The 19,129-nt window shown below is 38.0% G+C and overlaps 1 protein-coding gene across 2 annotated transcripts in view; it reads left to right on the top strand.

Moving 5' to 3' along the window:
• Window positions 1–19,129, top strand: part of LOC145984493 (histone-lysine N-methyltransferase NSD2-like) — a 514,670-nt gene that overhangs the window by 468,334 nt on the left and 27,207 nt on the right. Inside the window, exon 14 of one of the 2 annotated variants that reach the window (XM_083118148.1) lies at window positions 2,211–2,349. In XM_083118148.1, the coding sequence (XP_082974274.1) occupies window positions 2,211–2,349 (139 nt within the window). The remainder of the gene's footprint in view (window positions 1–2,210; window positions 2,350–19,129) is intronic. The other variant, XM_083118150.1, reaches the window with a different exon arrangement.

Raw genomic sequence — 19,129 nt, forward strand, 5'->3', positions numbered from 1 at the left:
TCCCCCTTCTGTAAGCAGCATCTGATAGTTTTTCTTTGCTATAATATCTTATCAAGCTGAAAAGGGAAGTACTGCAATATTTCAGTATTTTTACAAAATAATTCAATGATACTGGTAATATGAATGAAAATGAAGAAGACGAGAGCTAGCAAATGCGCATATGAATGGAAAACAATGTAATTGTTTCCACGTGATTTCATTTATCTCAGTTCCTGATAATTTAAAACTGGATGTAAAAATATTTCCGGTTAGAATTAGCTTATTTATGATTATTCAGCATTTCTGGACATTCTGCTATTCGTTTAAGATTTAAATGAGAACCCATTTTCTTGCAATAACGGATATGACAACCATTTTTATTGATACAACAGTGAATTACAACACTGAAGTGGCAAACGAAAGAATCAGGAAGATTGTAACGATCATTCTTGCTTGTTTATGTAATCGTCTCAAAGAGAAGTGGCATTTTCACCTTCATTGATAACACACAATTATAGGCTACTATAGGGCTACCATACGTCGTAGTTTTCCCGGACATGTCCTCTTTTCGGACCCTGAAATTTGCATCCGGGCGGGTTTTTACTTTCTGTTAAAATGTCCGGGTTTTTACATTTATCCAATCATCATAGGTCAGAGATCACGAAGTTACAACTTTTCGAATCATTAAACGTCTGATGTTGGCAGTACTGGATGATGAGCTAAGAGTTAGTTGTTTGTTGTTACAGTTTCAAGTTCCGGTCGAAGTGATTTCTGAGTCATTCATTTGTTCGTGTTTCGAAGTGAAAGTTAGAGTTCGCGAACATGGTGTAAGCTACTAATATGCCTAAAAGAAAGCGCAAGTTTACTAATGAGTTACAAGAAAAGTATTCATGTTTTAGACGTGGTAGAGATGATTTTGAAGGTGAGTGTATGGTTTGTAAACCCGGTACATATGTGTCTGTGGCAAACAAAGGAGGGTAGACTTGCAAGCACACTTGGAGTGCGAAAAGCAAATCCAGTAATTTTATTTAATGGTGATAAATTGTGTGATTTATGTAATGTTTTCGTGTTTGTGAATAAATTGATGGTGTGTGTGGCTTTCGAAGAAAATGTCCTCTTTTTAGCATTTCAAAATATGGTAGCACTAGGCTACTACATTATCTTTTTTATCATTTTCTGGTTCATAAACACTTGAAATTGTACAACAAATGTATTTCTATCTGTCACGGCCTTTATGCAAAACAGACCTCCCTTCTTAGAATATATTCCTCGTGAGTGATATCTCTCTCTCTCTCTCCAATGGGCATTCTTTAAGAACAACAATGATAATAAATACAAATGTTTAAGTCGCAGTAGCTCAGGTCAACCTCCGTGGCAGAGTGGTTAGCACAACACACTATATGTCAGGAGTACTGGATTTTAGTTCATTTCAGACATGGATGTTTGTGTTTGTTCCAATGAGAATACAGAAAACAGAAAATTGACATACGTGAAACCTGAGAAAATGTTAATAACGGGGGCTACCATGCGAGTGACCCCGGGTTCGATCATCGGTGGGGGAGAACCAAGATTTTTTCTCACCTGTTGAAGTGGCTCCAGCACCCACTCAGTATCATATAAAGTGGGTATCTGGAGGAAACTCTGGGGGCTAAATGATGCCAGGAAAGTGGTGCTGTTCACATCACCCCCACCTTCAGCCATGATCAATAATGTGTGGGGCTCTTAACTCTACACCCCTTCATGGCATTGCGCGAAGCACAGGAGAGCACTTTATCTTGTAATAAAATATACAAAGACTTATATTATGTATCAGTAACATAAGTAAAAGACATGTTAGTCTTCACAAAATATTTTATTACAATTAATGATCGATTTGTGTAATTTGGTTGCAAGAAAATTTTCAGCAGAAAGTAACTGTAAAAGTAACTTACAGTTACTTTTGAAGTACTTGTAACTGTAACTGAATTACTTTTTAAAATGATTAACTGTAACTGTAACTGTAACTAGTTACCTTTTAATTAGTAACTTTCTAAACATATTTATGTACAGAAATTTAATATCAGCATAAGTCAGTTATGAATTGTTGACTCTACTTTGAAATTTACTCCAAATGCAGTTCACTCTTCTTTAAATATTTAGTTAGTACAAGAACAATACTGTATGTCAACTTCACCATACCTTCAGAATGAAACTTCTTTGCAGCTTTATTTTTCTATTTGTACTTATTTTAGCAGCAGAACAACAATCCTGAACAAGAGGACTTGTGTTTCCAATGTCATGAAGGTGGTGGTGAGCTTATTACATGTGATGGTAAAACTTGTGCTAAGAAGTACCATTTACACTGTGTGGGACCTGTGAAGAAACCTAGAGGTAAAGTGAAATTCACATGTAAATTAGTAACAAAATACTTTATTATTTTCTATGTGTAATCTCTTTTCTTAACCCTTGTAACTTGAGAACCAAACGAAATTGCACAGTAGAGAGAATGACCTGAAAACAGGTCACAGATTTCACTTGTCTTTAGAAAAATCTTTCACTTGAAGCTACCTTCCAGTTTGACAACATACTAATTATTGAACCATTACTTTTCATCACTTATTTGAACCTCTTGTACCCAGCTGTGTTGAAATTTTACTGTAAGACTACCATCTGTCACACCCAACAAAATATATATCTGGGTCATGATATCTTTATACCATCATTCTATGTTATGTGAGGTCATGGGCATATTTAAGGGAGCGGGATTGAATGGGTCCAAACCCTCCCTTTTGGTTCAGTAAAATTACAAGATTACGTGTTCTATCTGCTTGTTCATAAAAATGTTTCGGACTTGTTTTATTCTCCTAAATTAGAGACTATAGAACGGGATACGGATGGAAAGGAAATTACGTAATTCCACACACCAGATGGGACTACAATACAGTCACTGCATACCAAATCTCTGCAATTTCCTGATAGTTTTGGAATTTCTGCAATAAGGAACTGCATTGGGACTGTCAAATAATTAGTTACATTTTTTTCCCTCGAGTTCTCTTAAAGGAATTTATTTTTTAAAAATGCAGTGCAAGAAAGCCAGGGATGCACTGCAACATTCTCAAGTTGTTTGACACTAGATGGACAGAAAAGTATCATTACTAAGTAGCGTGACTTGTAGAATTGTATTCACTAATTGTAGAAACTTTATAGACTTGACAATTCACTGTGTAACCTGTGGGGAGTTTGAAATATCTCCACTTGTTCTACCCAAATTGTGTTCATGCAATGAAAGATTATGTTGGACACCTCAAAAGGTGTACGGTTCAGTACTGTGAACATGTCAGTATTCTAATATAGATTTTTTTTTAAAAAAAAAAAATCTAAGGTAGAGTTCTGAGAATTTTAGTTAAATTTATTCCAAAGCAAGGAAAGTACAAAGAGACTGTGATGAAGAAATGAACAGACCTAGAACACCCAACCGACAAATAGGAGGAAGCACAAGCTGAGAGCACATAAGAATATTACAAAGTAAATCATTATCGTCCATTTTTTAACCATTTGGTAGTAGAATTGACCTCACGTTTCTCTGAACACAAATTGCAACAACTTCTTCCAAAACTGTGAAATGGCTATCCATCATTCATTGAAACAGTATGTCAAAATGTTGGATGGCCTGGTTGTAGATTGGATTTTGATAGCCTGACCTAACCTATTCTGCTATACGTCCCAGATTTTCTGTGACAATTCCGGAGTGATATGATTTGTCCTGGTGTCCCAAATAGTTTCTTAGGGAGGACAACTGTCCTGGAATCAGGTGGGAAAGAAGAAATGATTAAGACTATACTTTCCTGAACTTTATTTATATATAAATGTGTAATATTGAAATGCTCATTTTACAAAACAATCTAACAATATTGAACCGCTCCCTCTTGATAACACAAGAGTTATCTCGTTACAAGAAAATGCTTCAAGGATATTTGACTTCACACGATAGTGCCACCTTCTCTTAGCAGCCATAGGCGTAGTTAGGTAGGGGCTAGGGGGGCTAAGCCCCCCCAAGGACTAGCCATTAGCCCCCCTCTAAATGCATGTGATATATGCATAAAATAATTAAGGAAAGAGAAACAGCACCCAGAAATTAGATAATTCTCATGAAACTTTCATGTATTACTCTTGTGGTGTGGCAGTCACAGTTAAGGAAAGAATTTCAAATTATGTCCTTATGTAGAATAAAGTTGATGTGCGTGGGTCTTTTTACGGGAATCATATGTCCGAAACAAGATTTCAAAGAATATATATCCCCATTATTGTTTTTTGATCTTCCACCTTGGAGCATTAGGTAAACATTGTTACATTCCAAAAACAGAGGCATTGCAACCAGTGTTTATATAAATGTAGCCTTTCAACAATGAGTTTCTACAATTGTGTTTTTTCTAACATGAAAAAGAAAAGCCGTCATTGTAGAGACTTAAACAGAATAGCAGTTTTGATATGGAAAAGGCGTTAGTTTAATTAAGTGAATTTAGTTTCTGTGGATTTGTATCACTGGGGTGGGGGGAAATTTAAAGAGGTAAGGAGGTATGCTTAAATGTTGCATGAATGTGTCGCGATCCTGTAGAAATGATTGAATCGTGCGTAATTGTTTTTTTAAGTGGTGATCACTACAGTTCATTGGTGAAATCACGCTTTTCCAAATCTTTTGTGTGAGTTGCACTGCATCACCAGTATGCATGCAGATGTGCCAGGTTTATTTGGATTTTCCATTGCATGAAGGTGATGCAGTTGAAAGTTGTGTTCAACTCTCCTGGTGACGGGTGAATCTTGTGGATCACTTCTAGGGATGCTGCTCTAGGAATCTCAGGTATCTCTTGGAGTCTCGTAATAGATTCATTCTTCTGGAGGTAAGAAGAAGCTTATTTGTTGTTTCGAGTAACCCACAGGAAGATTATCATGGAAGGATAAGTGCTTATGCTGGTTGAATAAAAGCAAGAAATCTTAATCATCTTTTTGAGATTGGAAATTATCGGAAAATCATTCTTTGATGTTGTGCTTGTACTGTTTGTGAAATTAAGACACGGATGGCAGAATGATTATTCCTTTTTACCAAAAGCTTTCCTTTTAATAGAGGGTTTATTAATAGTAAAAGTCAGGCATCGAGCAAACAAGCTTAGACTATTGAATTTCAGAAAAAAAAAATTAAAGAATCCATAGGCAAAGTGATCAAATAAAAACCTGCTTCTAATGTCATAATCGGTTTTCATTTGAAGTCATTTGGCACAAATGGTAATTCTTTTAATAAAAAAAATGAACTTATCATTAAGCCTACATAGAGATCAAGAATAGCTCACCTTTCTCGATAATTCAGCAACTTGAGAGGTTCTCAATTTTGTAATAGTTCGTAATTCTTCATTTCCTTAATTCACTTCTTCAATAGACATTTTGTAAGATTAGAAAGTGTCATAATCTTATAGTGTTCCAGTTTATTGCACTTAATTTCAGAGTCCCATATGTATTTACATATAAAAATACCCATTATTTCGTTAAGCATTTCTTAAAGATACGTCGCTGCTCATTAAATGTTGACATAACTTATACATTGCTGTTCATTCTTATTTGGTTTCCGATTTGCCAGTAGGCGTTACTAAACTATAATCTGAATTTACGAAACTTAGAATGGCATTGGGGCATTGGTTTCTGTTTGTTCGATTAGATATTAAGCACAAGGGTGACTGCAGAGGGGGTGGAGATATCTGGAAACACTTCATACAATTCAAATGTTGAAATTGTAGTGTGAAAACATGGACGAGGGGTGCAGTGAAAGACAGCAGATCAAGTGCCTATGCAAATTATTCTAGTTGTGCAGATGCTATATGAGAATTCTCTAAACCGGGATAAAGCATCACCCTACCTTTCCTCCACTTAAAGTTCCTCTGGCCTCTGCCCTCCCCCAAGAAAAATTTTGCGGGTGGCCATGATTAAGCAAATAACGTCCAATTATAAGCATGCATTGTATTTTGGTAAAAAAAAAAATCTGCATGTGAGGTTTAAATGAATGGAAACTAATTACAGCCTACTAAATTCCCCTCTCTCATCTCTAAGTTCATCTTAAAGTTTTCTTCATGAATCTAGTCGCAAGTGGTTATCAGTTCTAGCAAAATTAGGAAAATGCCAAGTTTCGTTGTATAGCAATTAAGGAAATTGAAATTTTTACTATTCCATTACCTATGTAGATTGTGCTTTTAAATGCCTTGCTGGATTATAATTTGCTCTGTACCATGTACACAGGATTACCCAGTAATATTACAACATATTAAAATTATACCTTCTTTATTCTAACGAAGAAATGTGTTATTTAACAAATTTGCAACAATATGTACGTATAATGACTAAAGCCCGGATTTCTATGTAATTACATATTTTTTCCTTTATATGTACAAGCGTTGAATTAAAATATATTGACGAATTACGTCAGTAGAGATGTCACAGTGAAGTTTTATATTACATGTTTTTACATATTTTACTAAATGTTACATATTCCTAAGATATTAAATATTTTTTACATAAAACAGTCCTTAAGAGGAAAATCCAATGAACTTTTGGCTTACTAGTTAAAAAAGTATCTTCTCACTTCCCCTCCCCATTTCCAGGTCTAAAAAAATGTAGTAACTTAAAAGTGTGATTTGCCTTCGTTGTACGTACATAGCAGTTCGTTGATTCGCCGCATCGTAACAATTACATCAAGATTCGACAGTGTTTCAGTTTCCAGTTTGTAACATGGAACGGCAAGCAACACACAGCGAATGAAGAGAACCAACAATGGAAGGCGGCAAGTACAACGCTGAGAGGCACTTACCTTTCATCAGTACATTGTTGTGATCGTTTTGATTTTTGCAGCCGGAATGAAGTATTGTTAACTCAACCATAGAATTTTGTATATATATTTCGTCGCCTTTTCATTTTAACCATTGGAGTTTTAAGAAGAGCTTGCCTCAGTATTTAAACAGTGTTTTAGCTGTAGAAAGCTGGAATGGCTCCGCCTACCTCCTCGTTATCTCAAAAGTTGCGATCTTGGATAGCAGTCGATGATGCATTTACTACGGATGGTAAAGTTATTTTTTGTCGAGTGTGCGATAAAAAAGTTGGGTGCACTATGAAGTCTCAATTAGATCAACATGTTCGCACTTCACTTCATGTGAAAAACAAACAACTACGGAGTGAAAAGAAGCAAGTTTTACTAACCCAGATGCAAGAGGATTCTTCATTCAGTGTGTTTTACAAGGAAATGTGCGAAGCAATGATTGCAGCAAACATCCCTTGGTATAAAATTCAAGTACCGAAGTTCCGGGATTTTCTGGAAAAATATTGTGGCCTAAACTTCCTGACGAGTCAACCCTTCGAAAGTGATATCTTCCACATTCCTACAAAGAAACTTTAGAATCAATTAGGGCAGAAGTAGGTAGTTGCTATGTGTGGATTTCCATCGACGAAACAACTGATGCTTTGAGACGGTATGTAAGTAATTTCATTGTTGGAACGCTAATTGCTGATTCTCCATCTACACCACATCTCATTGCATGCAAAGTTGTAGAGCGTACTAATCATTCCACCATAGCACAATTTGTGAATGACAGTCTTACATTGTTGTATCCGGATGGTGTACAAGAAGAGAGAGTTCTTCTCATGTTCACAGACAGTGCATCATACATGTTAAAAGCTGCTACGGCACTTAAAGTGTTTTATCCTAACTTGATCCACTTTACTTGCGTGGCAAATGCTCTCCAACGCATTGCTGAGGAGGTGAGAGGCAATTTCCCGGAAGTCAACCAACTTATTTGTTCCACGAAAAAGGTGTTTCTGAAGGCACCACAACGTGTGCAAGTTTACAAGGAACAATTGCCAGGTGTACCACTTCCTCCGGAACCTATTCTTACTAGATGGGGCACTTGGATCCGGGCAAATAAGTTTTACAACGAACATTTTGAAGAAGTGAAATCTGTGCTTGACTCATTTTCGACGGACTCAGCTGTATCGGTACGCACTGCTCAAAATCTCTTCAAGGACACCAAACTTGCTTGCGATATGGCATACATAAACAGCAATTTTGGTTGGATTGATACAAGCATAAAAAAACTTGAAACTGTTGGGCTTCCTCTCCTGGAAGCCATGGATATATATGAGGATGCAAGAAAGAAACTGTCTGCTGTTGGAGGAGATGTGGAAGAGAAAGCTCGAAGAAAATTTGACGCAGTGACTGAAAGAAACCCAGGTTACGTCAGCTTATTTACAGTGAGCTGCATTCTCATTTGTGAAACAGTTAACCCTCCCAATGATATTTCTCCCGACCACATTCACCTCCTGAAGTACGCTCCGGTTACTTCTTGTGACGTGGAGAGAAGTTTCTCTGCGTACAAGAACATATTATCTGAGCGGCGACATTTGGAAATGTACCTGGTAACATATTGTAAGTTAAATAATTAAATACAGTGCCTGCCCCAAGATCAAAGGTAACCTGAATTTTTGTAAGTGCTTTTTGAGTGAAAAATTTGGGCAACGAAAATTTACTACTGAACATTTTGAATGGTACCTGGTGACATTGTATATTAAATATTGAATATATTCAAATTGTGGTTAATATTTTTGCTCTATAAGAACATAAAAAATACTTAATGTAAGCATTGTAATCTTGTAACTTCAATTTTTGTAAGTCTTTTTGAAATAAACACATCCCTTTGTGAGGAAAAATATGTAACAAAAATAGGAAGTAACGTTTGGAATAAATATTTATAGTACATATTTCATTATGAATTTACATATTTTTTACATATTTCAGACATTTTTATTACATATTTATGTACATATTTTAGGGGTTGATATTACATAAAAATCCACTTTAATAATGACGTATTTATTCCATTTATCAATTCCATTTCTTTTGGATAAGATTATGTGGGGATCACCTGTCTCCCAAGGAGAATGTCTGTGATGAATTTTGTAATAAATAAAAGCATGAATAAAGTTAGCCCCAGCTAGCCCCCCCCCCCCCCCAACTATGCCTATGCTAGCAGCACTGAATTTCGGTTGCATATCTCTTCCATTGCATAGTAAGCTGTTTACTGTAAACAGTCAGTGCTTGGGTGCCCATTGCTTAAGATTAGAAAGCGTCATAATCTTCAGTCCACAGTTCTCAAATAAAGTTTCGACATTGTGAGATAGCAGCTTAATTCATTATGGCACCAGAAGGGAATTTGCAAGATTAATTGTACACTTCGAAGTGGATTTCTGTTTTTTTTTAGAAGTGTAAAGAATGGATATGTACATTCACACAACCTTGTCAGGTCTAGCACCCCCCCCCCCCCCGGTCCCCCCAACAAGCTTCTGGTCAGCAGTGTCTTGGATTTTCACTTATAAAGTATAGCAACCCTAATCATACCAAAGGTAGAACCCCCCCCCCCCCCTCCTTTACATGAACTATGTGTGAGGTCTTCCTTTTTGGTCTCTTTTCCTAAATTTACAAGTCATGTCTCAAATACTTGGCTATGTTTTTCATATTCATGCATTTTGCTTAGAGCTATAAACCATCTTAGTGTGCCTGTTCAATATTCTTTTTCTCCTACTTGCTTTGAAGTTTGATTTTGTCTCTTTTGTCTTTCCACCATTTTTTTTCAAGATACTTAATTTCAAATGTAAGCAAATTTGGTCCTGTATTTAGTTAAGTATCTATGATTCACATCCATACAGTACTGTTGGTAGGAAAGTTAAATTGTAAAGTACCATTTTTGTGTTCTGCATCATTTTGTAGTTACGTAATAATCATCTAATTTCTTGCATAAGATAATTTATTTCTGTTCTATGTGCTAGTATTTAATTTTTGGTCTATTTTTCATTACTATTAACCTTTAGTGGATGGCTGGGAACTATAGTTCCACCACATGTACTTCACTATGGATAGGTGGGAAGTATATAGGCAACCACCATGTTGCAGCAAATTAACATGTCATTTCTTCAAAACTACACATGATATTCAGTCCTGTCTCTTTTGTTCATTTGTATACATATGAAGGTATGGCATGCTCAAATTTCAAAACAATACAGGTTATTCAAAAGCAACTCCATGGTTTCATGATTTTATTGTGGGGAAGTTATGGAGCATATCATCATTACGTGGGTGCACATCTGTGCCTGATGTCCACCAGTTTTTATTTGAAGTATCCTGCACACTGTTGGTTCCACACTTCACTGCTAGGACAGGGTGGCTACTCATATGAAATTCCTTGATTTCTGTGAATTAGGCATGAATTATTGGCTTTGGGAATTCTTCGTGAATTCTGCATGAATTTTTTTCCATACACGTGAAGAATTGCATCTTTCGTTAATCCAAATCCAATTGAATTTATACATATTTATTAAGGCTCTGAAACATTTTTTTCACAGTTTAACTTTTAGTTTTATCAAGGTAGGAAAAGAGAAGAAGCTATGTGGAAAATAAAACTTAATTCTCCCAATCCATTTCCTTTTTTTGCAGAACAGTCTAAGATATCTTGTAGTTGATTAGGTAAACTTGAGTTTGAAATTTATATAAAGCTAACATAATTTCATAAATTAGTACAAGGTAACCAAAAAAGTTCTTGCCATTCTAGAGCAGTGATAAACAAAGAGCAATACAGTGGACGGTACGTACCTCTAGGTTTTGAAGTAATCTCCATCAGCATCCAACACCTTTTGCCAATGTTCTTGAAGCTACACAATACCCTGATGATAAAACTCGGTGGTCTTGGATGCAAAGAAATCTGTGAGTGTGTTCCGCAGGTCTCCCTCATTTGCGAAGGATCTCCCACAGAGGTGGTTGTTGAGGGAATCAAACAGGTGGTAATCTGTTGGTGCAAGGTCCGGTGAATATGGTGGATGGCACAGTGTCTCCCAGCCAAGTTGCTGAAGGGTCTCCCGGGTCCTCTTTGCCACATGTGGTTTGGCATTGTTGTGCAGGAACAGCACACCCTTGCTATTCACCAATGCTTGCTCCTTCTGCCGCAATGCACGGTGCACAATTTCAGCACTGATGGTCTGACCAGGTGGAAGGAGCTCGTAATGTACCACTTGCCGACAATTCCACCATACAGAGAGCATAACCTTTCGTGGGTGCAAAGGTGGTTGTGAGGTTTGAGGAACAGGGTCACGTGGCAACAACCAATGTCTGATATGCTTGAAAGTGTCATAGAGGACCCACTTTTCGTCACCAGTGAGCAAGAGATCAAATATGGTTGCAGGGGAAACATGGAACATTTCTGCAAGTTCATCACACGTTAGACCACTGTCCTCTTTGATGGCTGCTTTCAAGGATTCGTCATCCAACACATGTGGTCGTCCACTGCGAGGTTCATCTGAAAGGCTCACATGTCCCAAACAGAATTTCTGGAACCAATGCCTGGCAGTGCATTCGTTCACGGCATTCTCCCCAAATGCCTGGCAAATGCTGTGACTTGATGCGGCAGCTGATAGGCCCACTTTAAAGTCATACAACAAACACACGCAAACAAGCTGCTTCGATACCTCCATTTCTCTTCGACACTGGACGAGCTATGACTGCTGTGTGTGCGCAACGTGCCTGTATTACTGACAGTCTGTGGCCAGACTAACTCCCGATCGCTTGGCAGGCACGTGCGTCATTTTGTTTCCTCTCTGTGAGTGCATGATTAATGGGACATCAATTGGTTACCTTGTATATCCCGTATGACTTGAGTTTGTAGATGTAATTTGAGTCTGAGTATGTGAAATGGCCAATGTGAACTCCACATCTTAAATTACATATTTTAAATAAGTATACCATTTAAATATGGAAAAAACTAGTACTCACTTTATCCACAAAACTGTTTTTTCTTCTTTGTTCTATTAATTTCAGTGGCCACTGCCACCATCCTTGTTGGAACTTGTACTGTTGCTTGGCGTGCTTCTATTGTTTGTAGTTATCCGGCTGCCGCTAGGTGCGATGGTGTAATCTGTACACCTGCGTCCATGTTGTCTGCTATTTCCTGGCACTAACTGTTGTAGTAGGGGAATCCAAGTGTGGTGTTCCTGTTCACTATTGATGTTTAGCTCATGTAGGAAGTGCTTCTGATTTATTGTCTACTTGCAGTGTCCCTGAAATGTACAGATAGTATGCACTATAAACGAACATTCCACGCTCAAATCCCTTCTTCCACCACTGTATCAGCTGTCACTGTGGCACATCCCAAGATGGCAGTTTTTCCTCACCCCCTTCCCCTCACAGCTTCATTCCCCTCATCCAGAAAACACGCTTGGTCTCTCTCTATTCCTTCTGTACTCTAAGACTGAAGCCAAGATGACTCAAAGAGCATTGCCGATGACTCATATTTTGGATTGCTGTATCATTTTGAAGGGGATACTCAGGAAGGATGGTAGACAAGGGCATGGCTTTCATACTTTCATGAAGCTCAAATTACAAGTATTTGAAAATGAAAGTGAGCGCAGTGCTCGCCCACTAGTAATGGCAGGTTAAGTGGTACAAATAATTCATGCATATGAGTTGTCTGTGCAAAGGGAAATTCAGTGGTTGACCATCAGTGGTGAATGACACTGTGGACCATGTCCACAAAGGTTTCCAGTGGAGTCCACAGAAATCAACAGATTAGGCATGTCAAGAGCTTCAACTGCCACAATCAACTGTCTGGACAATTGTCCGAAAGCATATGAGATCATACCGCTTGCAATTTCTGCAAGTACTGACTTCTTAGGATTACATCCAATGGACTGCGTTTTGCTGCATATTTCACTGATATTGTATCATACAATGAAGTCACATAGAGCATCTTTATCTGTCTCGTAAAAAACTTTCAACATATGCATCTTACAATTTACACTAGTATTAGTCAGCAATAAACAGTATTTTATTTTTAAAGCTGGGATTTCATTTTGAATAATCCATTTTTACTATTATTAACAAGTGGCATTTGAAAATATATTTGTTTTCCCTCACACTATTATGAGATAGATCTTACTGTGGTACAGGGTGTGTGACACAATTCAATTATTTATAAATTAGAAACTAAGGAATATAGAAATAAACTGGTGGCATTGATAGATAAACTCAAACAGTTTTATGTACTGTATGAGTACACTTCTGTATGTTGCACTTTTGCCTAAAAACAATGTCTGCCACATATCCCCAGAGAAATAAAATCCAATGGGGTTGTCCCAGGTGACCTTCGGGGCCAAGGAATTGGACCACCAAGTCCAAATCCATTTCCCCGGGGAGCGTTCATTCAAAACACAACAAAAATTGATGAGGAACTGTACAAAAGTGATCAAGATTGATGAACTGAAAGCCAGAATAAACAACACGATAGTCACCATGGATGTCGTCATGCTGACCCAAATGTGGGAAGGAATATGGGCACAAAATGTGGAAGGAATATGTTCACAAAATACCAGTTGACCTTCTTATGTTGTCACAATTTCTATATCAAGAAAATGTAACCTCAGGCCAAAATATTCTTCTCGTATAGTCTCTAGCCAAGTAATTACTCTTTTCTTTAGTGAGCTCTAGCTCGCTCGCATACCAAATCATTTAACTCAGGTTGGATAAACAGTTTCGGTGAAGTGTCTAACTCTTCTATTTCGGTATACATTCCATCATATGAGGAACTGCTTTCAAATTCATTGTCACTTCTGGTTGTTTAGGTACTGGCAAGTCAGGTCCATGCAGAATAGGCCACTTAACTGATGGCAGATCGGGATATTTAATTCCTTTCCTTTTTTGTTGTAAACAGTAACTTGGGACAAATAAAAATATCATTCCTTATGATGATTATTCTTTTTGCACCACACCATAGGTACTGAGAAAGACATTGCTTTTCTTTTTCCATCATACCAATAACATAGTCCCTCAACACAAGTGTTGCAATCACTATATGGAGCAAGAGATTTATCCTTATCACTTACCTTCACACTGAAATACAAGAAAGTACAATCTCTTCACGAAAGAATCTATTTTTTGTATCTTCCCATTTAACATGTAATTTCTTCTTCTTCTTGTTTCGTAACCCTCACCGCCAGGTACGTGGCAATCTTGGTTAAGTATCTAAGGGGTGTAGAACACTGTAAATTGGGGAGTACCATAGAATCAAAATTGTAGTAGTAGTTATGGTTGTAAAGATATCACACGATTACACTTCACTTCTCTCTACTGTAACACTGATTACAAACTTGCATATACATACAAATTTCAAAATTGAATACCACTCTGGCGGGCAAAATTATATAACATTTTACAAAAAATATGACTTTCAAAAATGTTGCATAATTTTCATTTAAAAAAAAATAATTGGAGGATCGGCAATATAGTCAGACACTCATACTGTACATATTTTATGCACATTATTGCAAGTATTGTTGTACATAAATCTTTAGAGGGGCCTCCCCAATGGTGTAATGATAACGCCGTCACCTTGTAATCAAAATCAATAGCTGTGGCCGAGTGGTTAGCACATCGCGCTGCGACGCCAAGGGTCCCGGGTTCAAATCCTGGTCGGGCTTGGTTGTTTGTGAATGTCCATTCATCAATTTCATCATTTCATCAATCATCCCCATCTTCGCAAATTAGCCAAGAGGCACAAGACGCGAAGTAAAATAAACTAAATCAAATAAAAAAAAATCAAAATCAATAGATCTCAGGTTCGATACTCAGTAGAATATCAGTACATAGTGGTTTGGGTCCCACTTTAAATAAAATGTAGGTCCAGTCCCGATTAGCTTATTTTCCTTAGTACTGTCAGTCAGACCCATATGTTCCCAATGTAATATTGGCAGAAATAATTGATTTATTTTCTTTATCTTACTTCGCTTTTTGTGCCACTTTTGGCTAATTTACGAAGATAGGAATGCATGATGATGTAATGAAATTGATGAATGGACACTCACAAACATCCATGCTGAAGTTGCAATTCGAACCCGGGAGCTCTGGCTTTGTAGCATGATGTGCTAACCACTTTGCCACATGGGCCAGCTTCCAGCAGAAATAAATAACCCTCATTGGCTGATACCGGCAGTCACACAAAGGACGGAAGGGAAGAGGATAAGAATAAATGGCCAATTCCCCTTTCCGCTTGAACGTAGATATAACAAAGCTAATTTCACAGCGACCTTCATCCCTCTTTTCCAAGAACTCCGGAATTAGTGTGGCGGAGGGTTAAAACATCCACCTATCTTACCATCAAAAGTTTCAAGCAGGAATTGGCAATGAATTGTTTATTTCCTACAGCGTTAACTAAGCAGTTCCATGCCTTCATGGTCACTTTGGGTTCAGCTTTCACTTATCCATGCCTTTGATCTTGCGCCATCTGCTTCCCAGGAAGTTGGGGAAAGTGTTCTAGAAAATCTATTAAACTTCCTGTGCTAGTCTCCCACTCTTCTAGCCACTGAAAATTTTTGATGTCAGATGGTATCAGTAAAAGAAAATCATCCGATACTCACCAGTTTTATATGCCCTAGTTTTATTCTCACCTATAATAATATGCCAATGTGACATTGTTTACCGTCATTAAAAATAACACAGATTCTCATTGTTTTTGTGTCCAAAGTAAATGTATAAACACAACATCTGTCACAGGCCTCCCAATGTTACAGTGGTAGCATCATTGCCTTGTAATCAAGGAGTCCTGTGTTCAATATCCGGTGGAGGCACATAGTGGTTTGGATCCCATTTTAAACTGTAGGTCCATTCCCAATTAGCCTTACTGTGCATAAAGTGGACTTAAAACATGTGACGTGGTTGTGGCATTCAAACAAGGTGGTAAAATTTTGGAAGCCAAAAAAAAAAATTAAAAAAATATAAAATATGTTTTGTTAAACCACCAAGCTCACGACCACCTCACATCAGCATTGGCCAAATTTAGAGTAAAGAAAAAGTTAGATCTATAGGAAAGTAAGCAAACCTGCAAACCTTTTCCCTTTTTTACTCAAAATCACCATATATTACCTCTGTGACAAACTAATCATCCATCCGAAATATAATATCCAGATATAGCCACAGAGATATCAAGTCTTGGGTCCCCTTTTATGCTGACTAACCAAATACCGTGGATCCCGAGCACCCAATCCCAATCATACAGTTTTGTTCCCCTTTCCTCTACAGTCGCGATTACCCATCTGTTTCCATAATAGTGGTTGTCTAGCCACAACAACAGATCTGATCTAACATGCAGAATCAAGAAGCTTTATAACTACAATTTTATCTTATTCAAGAACGTAACATAGCTCCTTCCCCTCATTTATTACTTCAGTTACGCTTGTCCCCCAAAACAACAGATAGATGGAATGATTGGTCTACAAATAATAACTTTTAGAAAACGTCGGACTTCAATTTTGTGGCAAATTTATTATAACAATATAATGCCCGTACATTTCGTAACTGTCCCCAAACAAATGACAAAATAAGTGTTCACAAATATCACTGTACGTAGAATAGTAAAACACACATGTGTAATAAATAATTCATTAACCCTACATACCTTTTAAAAAACAGTATGAAGATAAGCACACATTTAATTAAGTTTCTGGCATTTTGCACGGGTTCAGGTGATCGGAATAGCTTAGGTCCTTTTGTCCGAGATATTCTCGGAATCAAGGTATTGAAATTTACTGTGGTTGCATGGAATATAAAAATTAAATTTTGAAGCACGAAAATGAATAATTTAAACTATTACATAAAATCATAATAAACTAAAACAGACCGGTCATTAACTCCAAACCAAAATGAATTATTTAAATATACTTAATACTCCATGTTGAAACCAGCAGTCAAAAGGAATGGTCAAATCCACATGTAGACCCATGTCCAACCACCTTTGCCTGTGTGTGAGCAAGGAGAAGAGAGCTCCTTTTGAATGGTATGCCACAACTGTCACTGCTTTTCTCTCCGAAGAAAACCTCGCCCGCAGGCGTGGCCTTCTCCGTTGAGTTACACTAATCTCCCGGTAGGGGAAGCAGCATTGCCAGTTCTACTTGCCCGACGACGAGACCCGAGCATCTGGTACACTCCGACGCAAAACTCCTCGTGAATGCAACAAGGAGAATGTGGTGGAGCTTTTAAAATGATAATCGGTATAAGCAAACACCACAAACACCAACCAAATCAATCAACCAACATTTGCCACATCTGCCATTTCAGGATATCAGATTCTCAATTATATCTTAAACAAATAGCATTGACTAAAATTTATTATTTTCTTCTAAAGTTCCTAACTGCCCACCGATAGAAGACAAATTTAGTACAAGAACTTTCACTTCTCTCTCTTCAGCCATTGTTTACAATAATTAATGTAATGTTACTAATGAAGAACTTTTGCATAGCATATTAAGTAATTAAAATTGATACATATATCACAGCAGAAACTGAGTTCCAGCATGAAACTAATATGGAGTTCCAGTGCATTCCTCATTGTAAACCTTGGTTTGGTTTGTTGTGATGGCCACAAGGGTGTACCGAATACTTTTATTTGTAATCAATTTTTTTCTACTTCTTCTTCCTCTAACTTTTGTAATGATCCTGCGAGGTCATCACAATTATTTAGTTTCTGAGTGTATTATTCCATGTTAATTGCTAATTCTGTCAATTTTTTTTGTGTTAACCATTCATTGTAAATGGTGATAATGAGGTCAGGTGATCTGTGTTAGCATATTATGCTGAGTTGTAATGTTAATCATGCCCTGCGTGGTCACAAAGAATATGTAATGTTAATCTGATAATTGTATATTAACATGTAGCACACGTTTAATATTATAATATGTATTTATCTTTTCTGCCTTGAGCACGTAGTTCAATCGTCTGCCGTAGAGATGGCCTTGCCTGCTCTAGCATGGTTCCACATACTTCACGTGAACGGTGCTAGAGGCGCTACTTGAATCGAGGCTATATAACCAGCCACGGAGCAGATTTTCTTGAGTTGGCTTTCAGGTCGGCTCACGATAAGATCTCTCTTACAAAACTGACCTGGAAGAAGGAGCACTCCGCTATTGCGAGAGGCCAAGCATCCTAAGGAAGGAAGGAAGGAAGGTGCTCTCTGCTCTTGCGAGAGGCCAAAAACCCTAGAGAAGTTGTCCTCCACCTGCGGGTGAGAGAAGCTGCACTCTGCCTTCCAGCGAGAGAGATTGAACTCTGCCTCTGGCAAGAGAACCCACTCCACTTTTGAGTGAGAGATACCCCACTCTGCCTATTGGCGAGAGAGATTAAACTCCACTTTAGAGTGAGAGGACCTGCTCCTCTTGCTGCGAGAGGTTTCCTCCCCTATCAACCTGCAGCACCCTGCCAGGGTAGTGTGGCATTGGGTTTCTAGGCAACCGCTCATAAGGTATATTTACAGGTCAGATAAAGTTCTACGGTTATCGTGAGGGTGACCCAAATAGATGCCCCTTGCTCCCCGAAAGCCAACAGTTCCCTGTAAAAGTCTACAGCTACAGAAGTCGGCACTAGTAAAGGATTGCACTTTCCTGACGTTTGTTGGAGCTAATGATATGACTCCAGAGGGCAGCAACAGCAGTGTACATGTTCCCAGTTTACGGCCGTTTACAGAAGCCATTCTCCTCCCATTGTGTGGCAATATATTGGCCAAGTGAGTGTAATATCATACATGGGCGTGTGCTAAACTTACAATGTTTACAGTTGCATAAGTGTATCCAGCTACAGTTATTAAACTTTCTCCAACTTTAGACAGTGTACTTTTACCCGAACCCTGAGTGTAAATGGAATCTCATGCCCCGACTAGTTAAAAGGTTAGCATCATGGGTAATCTTGAGACAATAGTAGTGAGAGAGAGTAATGCCGGTGCATATTTCGTGCCAGACACTGTTTCACTTTCAATATTGGGAGGTACAATGTATACATTTCACCTCCACTAAAAGCCTTGTCATTGTGGAAAAAAAGTGATTTCTTCTCTCTGCGACAATTAGTTCTGGAGCCAGTGGTGGTGATTAAGGGTGGGCGAGGGGGGCAGTTGCCCTCTCCCAGTTTTTGCCACTTTTGCCTCCTCAGTATGCTAAATCATATGTAAATGTACTATCTGTGCACCCGCCACAGTTTTGGCACCTTCCCCCCACCCTCCCCCAGTTTTGGGACTCAATCGCCACCACTGTCTGGAGCTATGATCTTTTTTGTACATTGCAG

The sequence above is a fragment of the Lepisma saccharinum genome, chromosome 2, assembly GCF_977018435.1.
Source record: "Lepisma saccharinum chromosome 2, izLepSacc3.1, whole genome shotgun sequence".
Taxonomy (NCBI): domain Eukaryota; kingdom Metazoa; phylum Arthropoda; class Insecta; order Zygentoma; family Lepismatidae; genus Lepisma; species Lepisma saccharinum.